Source organism: Sorex araneus, chromosome 8 (assembly GCF_027595985.1).
Source record: "Sorex araneus isolate mSorAra2 chromosome 8, mSorAra2.pri, whole genome shotgun sequence".
Lineage (NCBI taxonomy): Eukaryota > Metazoa > Chordata > Mammalia > Eulipotyphla > Soricidae > Sorex > Sorex araneus.
In genome coordinates, this window is record NC_073309.1 from 48664025 (window position 1) to 48675323 (window position 11299).

At 58.2% G+C, this 11299-nt stretch overlaps 1 protein-coding gene across 1 annotated transcript; it reads left to right on the forward strand.

Moving 5' to 3' along the window:
* Positions 1 to 407: 407 nt before the first annotated feature.
* Positions 408 to 9583, forward strand: CEACAM19 (CEA cell adhesion molecule 19). The gene is made up of 7 exons (XM_004607832.1): positions 408 to 462; positions 1940 to 2302; positions 5049 to 5199; positions 7355 to 7401; positions 8780 to 8865; positions 9126 to 9182; positions 9527 to 9583. Exons 1-7 carry the CDS (start codon positions 408 to 410, stop codon positions 9581 to 9583), a joined length of 816 nt encoding a protein of 271 aa, XP_004607889.1.
* The last annotated feature ends 1716 nt before the right edge of the window (positions 9584 to 11299 follow it).

The following is an 11299-nucleotide window of genomic DNA, read 5'->3' on the forward strand; positions in this document are numbered from 1 at the left end:
ATGATGTTGTGGGTGCCCAGGGCGGCCTGCCGGGCCGGGGAGGAACTGTACTGGCAGCATGAGGCTGTTTCTGTTGCTGCTACTGTAGCTGTTGACAGCGGCGCCAGGGGGAGGAGTTTGAGAGAGGTGAGGGAGGAGGCCCAGAAAGCCCCAAACTTCCCAGTCACCCCAGAGAACTGGTCCAACCAGCCAGCACAGGGGCACCCGCCCCAGGGAGCCCGGCTGACTTCTGGAGCCTCTAGAAAGGGGGTTCAGGGCTCGGCCGGCCCTGGCCATGTCCCACAGGCACCCCCGGGACCCCCACTGAGCTGGCCTGCTTCAGACAGCCAGGGCCCAGCCCTCTGCGCCCCCCCAACTACCCAAGGGCAGCCAGCAGGGGGCCCCTCGGCCTCCCACAAGGCAGCACGATGGAGATTCCCACGGGGGCCCAGGGCCGAGTCTCAAAGGGCCTCCTGCTCTCAGGTAAGCAGAAAACAGGGGGGTCCCTGGGCTGAGGGGAGAAGGTGGGGACTCAGCTTAGGATCGTGGGGGATGGGGTGGGTATATTGAGGGGGGTGTCTTAGAAGATGGCAGGGAGGAGGAGGGAGAGATAGCACAGTTGTTAGTGCGCTTGCCTTGCATGTGGCCAACCCGGGTTCGATCCCCAGCACCCCACATGGTCCCCTGAACCCTGCCAGGAGTGATCGCTGAGCACCGCTGGGTGTGGCCCAAAAACAAAGAAAATAAGATGATGTAAGGGAAGATGGAATTATGAGAGTAAACTGGGGGAGGAGAGCAGCAGAATCGTCAACCAAACCTTTTTTTCTGACAGGGCTGGGGCCCCGGCCACCCAGGCTCAGAGGCTATTCCCGGCACTGTGCTCAGGAGCCCTGGACCCCTGTTGACGCTTGTTGAACCGTTTATGGTGCCAGGGATAGAAACAGAGTCAGCTGTGGCCTAGGCGAGTGCCTTAATGCCCCTCCTACCACCAAATCCCTTTATATGTGGAACTTTCTAGAAAGGCAGGATCATGAGGGCAGGAATTTCTTTGTATCTGCTTATAGTATGATGCATCCCAGTACTTAGAATTTCAAATATAGCTTATATCTGTATGCCTGAACTATTGGTCTGCTGGAGGGATGAGTGAATTGATTGATTGGTTCAGAGAGCCCAAAAATTTAGTGCATGACCACAGAAAATCTAACAGATAAAACTTTGCAGTAGGGGGACTGGAGTACAGCGGGTAGGGCGTTTGCCTTGCATGCGGCTGACCCGGGTTCAATCCCTGGCATCCCGTATGGTCCCCTAAGCACCGCCAGGAGTAATTCCTGAATGCAGAGCCAGGAGTAACCCCTGAGCATTGCTGGGTTATTAAAAAAAATTATAAAAGCATTATAAAAAAAAAACAAACTTTGCAACAGGGACTGGAGAGTTAGTCCAGGAGACAAGGTGCCTTGCGCTCTGCCCATCTGACATAAGGTTCCCTGAGCACCACCAGGGGGTCCCTCCGGAACACAGAACCAGGACGGGCCCTGAGCACACTGTGGCTGAAACACACGCACAGAGGTTAGAGGGATAGCACAGTGGGTAGGGCGCTTGCCTTGCATGTGGCCAACCTGGGTTCAATCCCCAGCACCCTAGATGGTCCCCAGAGCCTGCCAGGAGTGATCCCCTGAGCACTGCAGGCTCTGCCCCACCCCTGACTCACACATACACACAGAGAAACATACACACTCACAGAAAGACACACACACACACACAACACACCTCCCCCAAAATGGCAAATTGCTGGTATCTGCAGTGTTCTCCCTCCTACACCCAAAGCCGCCCTCTGCCCCCTCAACCCCACGCCCAGCCTTGCCTCCACCAACCAGCAGAGTCCCCCGCCCCCAACCCCAGCAGGAGGAGCCCAGAGCCTCTGTGTGCCCCCCATCTCAGACCCCCCGGTGCCCTCCCACAGCCACCATCCTGGCCCTCTGGCTGGCCCCGGGCTCCACCCTCAGCATCAGGAAGATCCCGGAGCATCCTCACAGGAACCAGGACCTCCTGCTGTCTGTCGAGGGCGTCCCGGACACCTTCCAGGAGGTGGCCTGGTACCTGGGGGAGGAGCCGTCGGGCAGCACCCGGCTCTTCTCCTACTTCCCCGACCTGCAGCTCCCGCAGCGCGACGGCAACGCCATGCAGAAGCGCGACATCACGGGCTTCCCCAACGGCTCCATGCTGCTGCGACACGCACAGCCCGAGGACAGCGGCACCTACCGCGTGACCGTCACCATCAGCCACGCCTGGTCCCTCAAGGCCGAGGCCCAAGTGCAGGTGGCCGGTGAGTGCCGGGCGGGATGAGGGGGCGAGGGGAAGGCTCAGACTGGTGGCCCGCCCAGGCCCCCTCGCTCCCTGCTTCACCCGGTCCCCCCTCGTTGGTCAAGCGCCTGGTGTGGGGGGGTTGAAGAGATGGAACAGCGGGGAGGGCATTTGTCTTGCAGGCAGCTGACCCGGGTTTGATCCCAGAGGATCCTGCCAGCCCCGCAGGGAGGGATCCCTGAGTGCAGAGCCAGGAGTAAGCCCCGAGCATCGCTGGGTATGGCCCAAAAAGAAAAAGAAAAAAACTAGAAAGCCAGCTGGGAGCCAGACACCCCCACCCCCCAGGTGGCTCTATCGCCCACTGAATTCACTCATGGAACCATGCACCTGAACCAAAATCTGCCCCCAAGAATGCAGCTGTGGGGGCTGGAGCGATAGCACAGTGGGTAGGGCGTTTGCCTTGCACGCGGCCGACCCGGGTTCAATTCCCAGCATCCCATATGGTCCCCTGAGCACCTCCAGGGGTAATTCCTGAGTGCAGAGCTAGGATTAACTCCTGAGCATCACCAGCCAGGTGTGACCCAAACATTAAAAAAAATTAAAAATTAAAAAAAGAATGCAGCTGCATCTCTTTTACACCTTCAGGCTGAGAGGGGAAATGCTTTATTAAGCACCAACATGGAGCCTGAGCGATGGCACAGCGGGTAGGGCGTTTGCCTTGCACGCGGCTGACCCGGGTTCGATTCCCAGCATCCCATATGGTCCCCTGAGCACCACCAGAGGTAATTCCTGAGTGCAGAGCCAGGAGTAACCCCTGAGCATCGCTGGGTGTGACCCGACAGAAAGAAAGGGAAAGCGCTAACTGTGTGCCTGGCCTGGAGAGGCCCAGAGAAACACACAGAGTGGGGCTCCGTCCTGTGCTCTGAGAAATGAAGCGGATCAGTTACCCCAACCCACATCAGGCCCCCTGGGAGGCGGTCGCATGGTCACGTGACCTTCACCACCCTATCCACTGCATGCAGAGTTCAATGAGGACCCCCCAGCTGGCCCTCATGGAATGTGCATTTATCATTGACCAAAACTTGATGAATTGACACATCACTCAATCCTCATGTTTGTATTTGATTTGGGGCTCGGGGGTGACTCCCAGTGCCGGGAACCTCTCCTCACTCCTGGGGGTACTAGAGGAAGGTGGAACACAGACTCCGCACAAAGGCTGCGAGTCCCAGCCCTCTGCACCTCCCTTACTGGCCCCATGACTCAACTATTTTTTTTTTTTTTGCTTTTTGGGTCACACCCGGCGATGCTCAGGGGTTACTCCTGGCTTTGCACTCAGGAATTACTCCTGGCAGTGCTCAGAGGACCCTATGGGATGCTGGGAATCGAACCGGGTCAGCCGTGTGCAAGGCAAATGCCCTACCCGCTGTGCTATTGCTCCAGCCCCACCATGACTCAACTATTTTTGATTACTCTGTTCACCATTTTTTTCCCCCATATTTGAGTCAGGGAGCCATCTCGGGGAGTCCCACACGCAAAGCCGGTGCCCGGCCACTGTGCCACATCTCCACTCAGCTTGCTGGCTTGGCTGATCTTCAGGCCCTACCTAGCAATGCTCAGAGGCCACTAACTATTACTTGCTCCTGGGGGGTGTTGGGGGGAACCGCACAGGACCAGGGACCCAACCTCTGCTGGCAAAGTAGACGCCCCCTCAGGGTTCTCTCCCTGAGGCTGAATTCAGCATTTCGTTCATTTGGGGGTGCGGTGGGGTCACACCTGGCTGTGCTCGAGGGTCAGTCCTGGTGGGGCTCAGGAGACTGTATGTGGTGCCGGGCATTGAACCCAGACGGACCCTGTGCAGGGCAAGCGCCCTCCCCACTGTGATATGGCTCCAGATGCTCTACTTCACGAGGACGAGACTCCGCTGAGGAATCCTCTGTCAGTGTCCCGGCACCTCGCCCGGGGCCTCTGCGGGCATCGGTCTGGACCTCAGCGGGCGCCACCCACCCGCTGCTTGCCACCAGCTCTGGCTGGCAGCGGTGGGGGGGGGGGGGATGCGAACCCAAGCAGCCTCCAGAAAGACCCAGACAGGAGCTCCACAGCTTTTTCCAAACCAGGCCTGGAAATCTGCTTGTGTCTGGGACACAAGCTGAGGGTCTCTGAGACAACCCCCCCCCCCCCCGCTGCACCCGAGGGCACACATAGCAGGGCGAGGAGGTGCCATTGCCACCCCCCAGCCCAGAGCTCAGGGTGACTCAGGGGCCACCGCCTTCCCAGCCCCCTGGAGCACTGGAATAAGTAGCAGGAAATGGAGCTGGTTATAAAAAGACAGCACTTGGTCATGAAAATCAATCAGGGCGCTTGCAGCCGCCACGGAAGCTGCCGCGGGGCTGAAAAGGAGCTGATTGAAGGATGCTGAGCAGCTCCGAGATCCCCCGGCACAGCTGGGACCCAGGCTGTAGGGGTGCTGTACCTCGAATCAAGTCACCCTCCAAAAAGCCATGTTGAGGGGCTGGCAAGGTAGGACAGGGGTTAAGGCACTTGCCCTGCAGGTGGGTCACCCTGATTCCACCTCCAGCACCTCAAGTTTTCCTCCATGCAGCACCAGGAGTAACCCCTGAGCACTGCAGGTCCAACACCCCCCCCCAAAAAAAAGCAGGAGGAAGCTCTGGATTGGGGAGATGGAGGCCCATGGAGAGCCACGGCCGGTGGGTGGTGGTACGGTGGCCCCCTGGGACCTCACCCAGCCCCCCTCTGTCTTTCAGCCACAGAAAAGCATGAAGATCCACCTTCCACACACCTGCCCATGAGCACTGGGCTCCTGGCGGCCATCATCGTCGGCTCGCTGGCCCTCGGGGCCCTGGTCCTGGGCAGTTTTGCTTCCCTGCTGATGACACGAGGCTGCATGGGCCAGAGCCACAGGTATGGGGGTCCTCACCTGCCTCCCCCACCCCCTAGGCTGCGCGGTGCCCAGGCTGACATGCTGCCTCCCCAGCCCAGACTGGACCTGCTTTGACCAAGAGCAAATCAGGGTGGGCGGAGGGGCTAGCCGAGCCTGCTCCCATCTCCAGCACCGAAGGGTTCTCCAAATACCACCTGGAGCGACCCCTGAGCACAAAATCAGGAGTAGCCCCTGAGCACTTGGGGATGGGGCCCAACCACCACCCATCAAGAGAAAGAGAGGAAGAGAGAGAGAGAGAAAGAGAGAGAGAGAGAGATCCATAAGGGATAGGTCATGGAGTTGATACAGGTTTGACCCCTGGCATCCCTTATGGTCCCCTGAGTACCTCCAGGAGTAATTCCTGAGTGCAGAGCCAGGAGTAACCCCTGAGTATCGCTGGGTGTGATCCAAAAAGTCCCTCCCAAAAAAGGAAGAAAGAAAGAAGAAAGGAAAGAAAGAAAGAAAGAAAGAAAGAAAGAAAGAAAGAAAGAAAGAAAGAAAGAAAGAAAGAAAGAAAGAAAGAAAGGAAGGAAGGAAGGAAGGAAGGAAGGAAGGAAGGAAGAAAAAGAAAAGAAAAATAGAAAATCAACCCAAGCAATAGTACAGAAAATAAGGCACTTACCTTGTATGAGGCCAACCCAGGTTCAATCCCAGCACCCCATAAGGCTCCCCGCTAGGAGTGATCCCTGAGAACTCAGACAAGAGTAAGTCCTGAGCACTGCCAGGTGTGGCCCAAAAACACATAGCAAGAAGAGACAGAATCAGCCACTGTTAGGAGCATGGAAATTGGTGCGTCTGGTCCCCCAGAATCCAGGTGACAGCCATCAGTCCAGTACCTCCACTCCCTGAGACCCTGTTCCTCTCCTGGCTGTACCTTTGCTTGAGCCTGCTGCCACAGGGCCTTTGCACAGGTTCCTCCCTCAACTGCAGGAATGTTTTTCCTCATTACTTTTGCTGCTGTGGACCTTTGCTCAAATGTCACTTTCTCCTTTAGCTCCACCCAGGCCCCCCAAGATCTTCCACCTCTGCCCCATCTTCATTTTCCTTCCCTGTCCCCTGGCCACTCCGTGCCTCGGTTGGAATTCTCCAGAATCTGGCTCTCCTCTAAAACATCTGCTCCCAGACATGAGGAGTCTTGACCAGGCATGTTCCCAGCTATGACCCCGGAGTCTGTGACAGTGCCCAATCTATGGTCAGATATCTGGGGTTTGGAGGTAGTGCTTAGAGCCCAGTCCCGTGCCCTGGGGGTCGTGAGGTGCTGAGGGATGGAACCCGGGGCTCCTGCATGCGCCATTCCAGTCCTTTGAGCATCTCCTGGCCCTGAGATATTGCTGAGCAATTTTGGGGAGCATTGTGCCAGGGGCAGCTTCCCGTGGATGATCAGATGAGCAGATAGAAAGAGGCACAGGGGTGAGGCTGGAGCAATAGTACAGCGGGGATGGCACTTGCCTTGCATGTGAATAACCAGTTTGATTCATCCCAGAGCCCACCAGGAGTGATACCTCCCTGAGCACTGAGACTAGGAGTAAGCCCAGAGCATCTCTGGGTGTGGCTCTAAAACCAAGAAAGATAATAGGAAGGAAGGAAGGAAGGAAGGAAGGAAGGAAGGAAGGAAGGAAGGAAGGAAGGAAGGAAGGAAGGAAGGAAGGAAGGAAGGAAGGAAGGAAGGAAGGAAGGAAGGAAGGAAGGAAGAAAGGGAGAGGGAGAGAGGGAGGAAGGAAGAGGGAGAGAGGGAGGAAGGAAGAGGGAGAGAGGGAGGAAGGAAGAGGGAGAGAAGGAAGGAGCGAAGGACAGAAGGAAGGAAGGGAGGGAGGGGGAAGAAGAAAGAAGGAAAGAGGGAGAGAGAAGAAAAGAGAAAGAGAGAGATAGGGAGACAGACAGACCGGGAGTGCGCAGACCCTGTACATGACATTGACAAACTCGCTTCTTGGCATCGGGTGGCAGCTGGGGAAACTGAGGAAGGGCATGTGGCTGGGTGCTGGGGAGGAGACAGAGGAGCGATGGGGCCCCTCATCTTGGCTCCTCTGCGGTCCAGACCTTCTTCCCCTCTGGAGCCTGGGGGCCAGCAGTGCCTCAGGGTCCTGCCCACCTGCCAAGCCTGTCACCCTCCTAACAGCAGCTCGTCCCTGCCTGCAGGAGCACAGACTCAGGGAAAGCGGAGGTGGGCCACAGCCACAGCACTGGTAAGCCAGAGCCCACTGTGCCCTGCGTGGGACCCCCAGGGCTCGCCCACCCCCACTCGGGGCCTTCCAGACTCAGCTCCTACAATTGAGCATTTCAACCCGCGCCCCAAACCAGCCTCTCCCCCTCAATGACACCATCACCTGTTCACTCTCCCGGTCACACCTGGAGACCCCAAGCCCGTGTCCCAGAGCCCCCAGCCCCCTCATCACCCGGGCCTTTTCCCTCACTCCCACTCACCCCGGGCAGGGCCTCCTAATACTCTCACCTCTTACTCCGGCTCCCCAGTGCTCTGGGGATCAAGTTCATTTCCTTCCCATGGTCCTCGGCCTCCCCCATTTCTGACCCACCCTGCCAGGCCTCCCAGGCTTCAGTGCTCCTCCAGCTCCCATTCCTCTTCTCATCTCCTCGCCTCCAGTAAGCCCTCCTTGACTGACCCAAAGATGCCTTCTGGGCACCATCACCCTAGTCCTGTATACTCTAGGTGACCCTGTATCCCCTATCGGGCTGTCAGCCCCCACAGGACAGGGCCAGGCCTGCCTCAGTCTCTGCCAAGAGCCTGATACAGGGTTGGGCAGGAAGAGGGTTCAGCACAGATGTTCAATGTATGTATGTATGTATATATGTATGTATGGATGGATGGATGGATAGAAGGGGGATGGACTGATGGAGAGATGGGTGGATGGATGAGAGAGGGGGCATGTGGATAGATGGATGGATGGATTGATGGAGAGATGGGTAGATGGATAGAAGAGTGGGCATGTGGATGGATGGATGGATGGATGGATGGATGGATGGTGTGTAGATGGATGTGTGGGTGTGTGAATGGAGGGAGGAATGAATGAATGGGGGAAGGATGGGTGGGAGAGTGGGGGAAGGGATGGACAGATGAATGGATGGATGGATAGGAGGGTGGATGGATGGAGAGATGGGTAGATGGATGGGAGAGTGGGCAGGTGGATGGATGGATGGATGGATGGATGGATGGATGGATGATGTGTAGATAGATGGATGGGTGGATGGATGGGTAGATGGATAAATGGGTGGGTGGGTGGAGGGAGGAATGGATGAAGGGGTGGATGGATGGGTGGGAGAGTGGGAGGAGGGATGGACAGATGAATGGAAGAATGGATGGATGGGAGGGTGGATGGATGGGTGGGTGGATGAGAGGCTATATATATGTATGGATGGATGTATATATGGATGGATGGATGGATGGGTGGGTAGATAGATGGAGGTATGGATGGACAGAAGGAGGGATGGATGAGTGGAAAGGTGGATGGATGTGCAGATGAGTGGATATATGCATGGCTGGGTGGAGGGATGAGTGAGTGGGCGGGCTACAGGCTCCCCGCCCCCACCCAACCTTTTTTACTTCAGATGTTGACAATGTTTATGAAGTGATGCCGTCTCCCACCATCCTGGTGTCCCCCCTCAGCGACACGAGGTCCCTGAAATCCACTGTGGTGAGTCCCCACCCAAGCCCTCTAAAGCCACAACTGCCGAGCGCCCCCCCAACCCCCACCAGCTGTCTGCAGAACCCCCCAGGGGCCTGGGGGCAGGCAGTTTGGCAACTGTGACACTCAAGTTTTCCAAGGGAAAGGAAAGACCCTCGCGGGGACCTGCATGGCCCAGAGAGGGGCCATGGTGAGGGGGACTCCAGGTCTAGCCAAACACCACAGGCCAAAGGTCACAGGGGGCTGGCTCACCTATGCCTTCCTTGCAGCCTCTGCCACCGCCGCTGCCCCTCCAGTTCCTGGAGCCACAGAACCAGCACTACCAGGTTGGCTGTGGTGGGGGGCTGCGGGGAGGGGGTTGGACCACGGGGCTTGCTGTCCTCGCCAATCTGCCCCCAAACCGGGCTGTCTGGCTCCCCCAGGAGCCCCGTCACAGCCCCGCTGAGAGGGAGCGAGGGTTGCAGGGGTTCGGGAGGGAATGCAGTGCAGAGAGAGACGGGAGCCACCCCAGGCCACGCCAGGGCTCGGCCCTCCTGGCCCCGCTCCCGTCCACGGCTGTCGCTCCTCCTCCCGGCCCCCCTTCTGTCTCCGTGTCTCTCACCCACTGTGTCCCTCTCAGTTGCCTCAACTCTCACCCCCACTCACCACCCTCTCTCTGCTCCCCTTCCAGGACCTGCTGACCCCCGACCCTGCCCCTTACTGCCAGCTGGTGCCAGCGCCCCCCTGACGGGCTCACACCCACAGTCTCACCGGGGCAGAAGGGGACCAGGCCATGGACCCATGAAAAGAGGCAGTCTGGCCTCGGGAGGGGACTCTGCGGACTTCTGAGTCTGCAGCCCCGCGCACACACGTCATATCCCTGCAGAGACCTGGCCTGGGCTCAGAGTCGCCCCCATCTGGGTGCGAAGGGGATCGCAGGCCTGCTCCCAACCTCTGAGAGAGGACCAGCCTGTGCCCCTCGTCACATCAACAGACCCTTGGAGCCACTGACAGAGCCCAGAGCCCAGAGCCCGAGTCAGGAGTGACCCTGAGCACAGAGCCAGGAGTCAGCTCTGAGCACTGCGGGCTGTGGCCCCCAAATCATCCAAACAATAAAAGCCGGTCTCAAGGACCAGAGAGATGGCTCAGAGCCAGCCCAGGTTCCACCGTGGGCCTGCAGTTGGTCCCCAAGCACTGCCTGCGCAGAGCCACAGAGTGATCCCTGAGCACAGAGGAAAATACCCTCTGAGTGCTGCAGAGTATGACCCAATGCCCCCCCACCAAAATAAAAGTCTCAAAAGCTATGGCCAACCCCTGCCTTGCCCCCTCAAACCTCCCTGAGCCCCTCAGGAAAGCAAGTCCCTCCTCTCCACCACCACTCTGGGTGCCTACTGGGGTCTCTGTCACCCCTTAATTTATTCTTTAATTCTACAATAAAGAAGCCATGTTGCTGTAGATCTCGCTGTAGGGTGCTGGAGCTCTGGAGGGGTGAGGGGTGGGTGGTACAGACAAAGCCTGGCCTGACCACCAGGGGCAAAGGGGGGAAGGTGGCGGGAAACGCAATCAGAAATCAGGACTGATTTCCGCCCTGGGGTGCAGGCCATCAGAGCACTGAGCTGGGCAAGAGAGAAAGGGGGGCCTTGGGGAGGGGGGTTCTCCTGCAACCTTGAAGGAGGGGAGAGAGCCGGGGTGGGGAGAGAGCCAGGGTGGGGGGCTCCTGGCAGAGGCCACGGCAGGTGCAAGGGAGTAAGCCCTGAGGCCCCAAATGAAATAGTATCTGATCTTAATTTTTGTTTGGGGGAGCTACGTCCTGTCCAGCTCAGGGGCTACTCCCAATGCTGGCTCCCGGCCGTGCCGGGGCTCAAGCCCAGTCCCCCCGCCCCCGGTGCAACACATGTAACCCATGTGGCTCAGCTCTGAGACCTACTCCCAGCCTCTTCTTTAATCCTTGAGAAAAGCGGTTCCTTTGCAGGGGGCGGGGGAACAGAGGAAGAGTACAGCGAGAAGGGCACTTGCCCTGCACACGGCTGACTTGGGTTGGATCCCTGGCAACCCCCCTATGGTTCCCCCAATACTGCTAAGAGTGATTCCTGAGTGCAGAGCCAGGAGAAACCTCCGAGCATGAGCACGGAGGAGGAGAAGGGGAGGGGGAGGGGAAGGAGGAGGAGAAAGGGAGGGGGAGGGGAAGGAGGAAGAGAAGGGGAAGGAGGAGGAGAAGGGGAGGGGGAGGGAAAGGAGGAGGGAGAGGAGGAGGGGGAGGGGAGGGGGAGGGAAAGGAGGAGGAGGGGGAGGGGAGGGGGAGGAGGAGGAGAGGAAGGAGGAGGAGTCCTGGAAGTTCAGGTCCTGAACTTTCCAGATCGGCTACCAGGTCAATGTGCCCCCAGACTCCAAGCCCTGCTCCCTGGTTTGGGCAATGAAGGCAAAGGAAGGTTGTAAGGCCCTGGGGCCCGTTTTCTCATGGGGG

Excerpts from the sequence above, each read along its gene's own strand:
- CEACAM19 (XM_004607832.1), top strand. The coding sequence starts at position 408 with ATGGAGATTCCCACGGGGGCCCAGGGCCGAGTCTCAAAGGGCCTCCTG. Across the intron at positions 8,866-9,125 it reads GGTCCCTGAAATCCACTGTG|CCTCTGCCACCGCCGCTGCC; the intron begins GTGAGTCCCCAC and ends CCTTCCTTGCAG. Across the intron at positions 9,183-9,526 it reads CACAGAACCAGCACTACCAG|GACCTGCTGACCCCCGACCC; the intron begins GTTGGCTGTGGT and ends CTCCCCTTCCAG.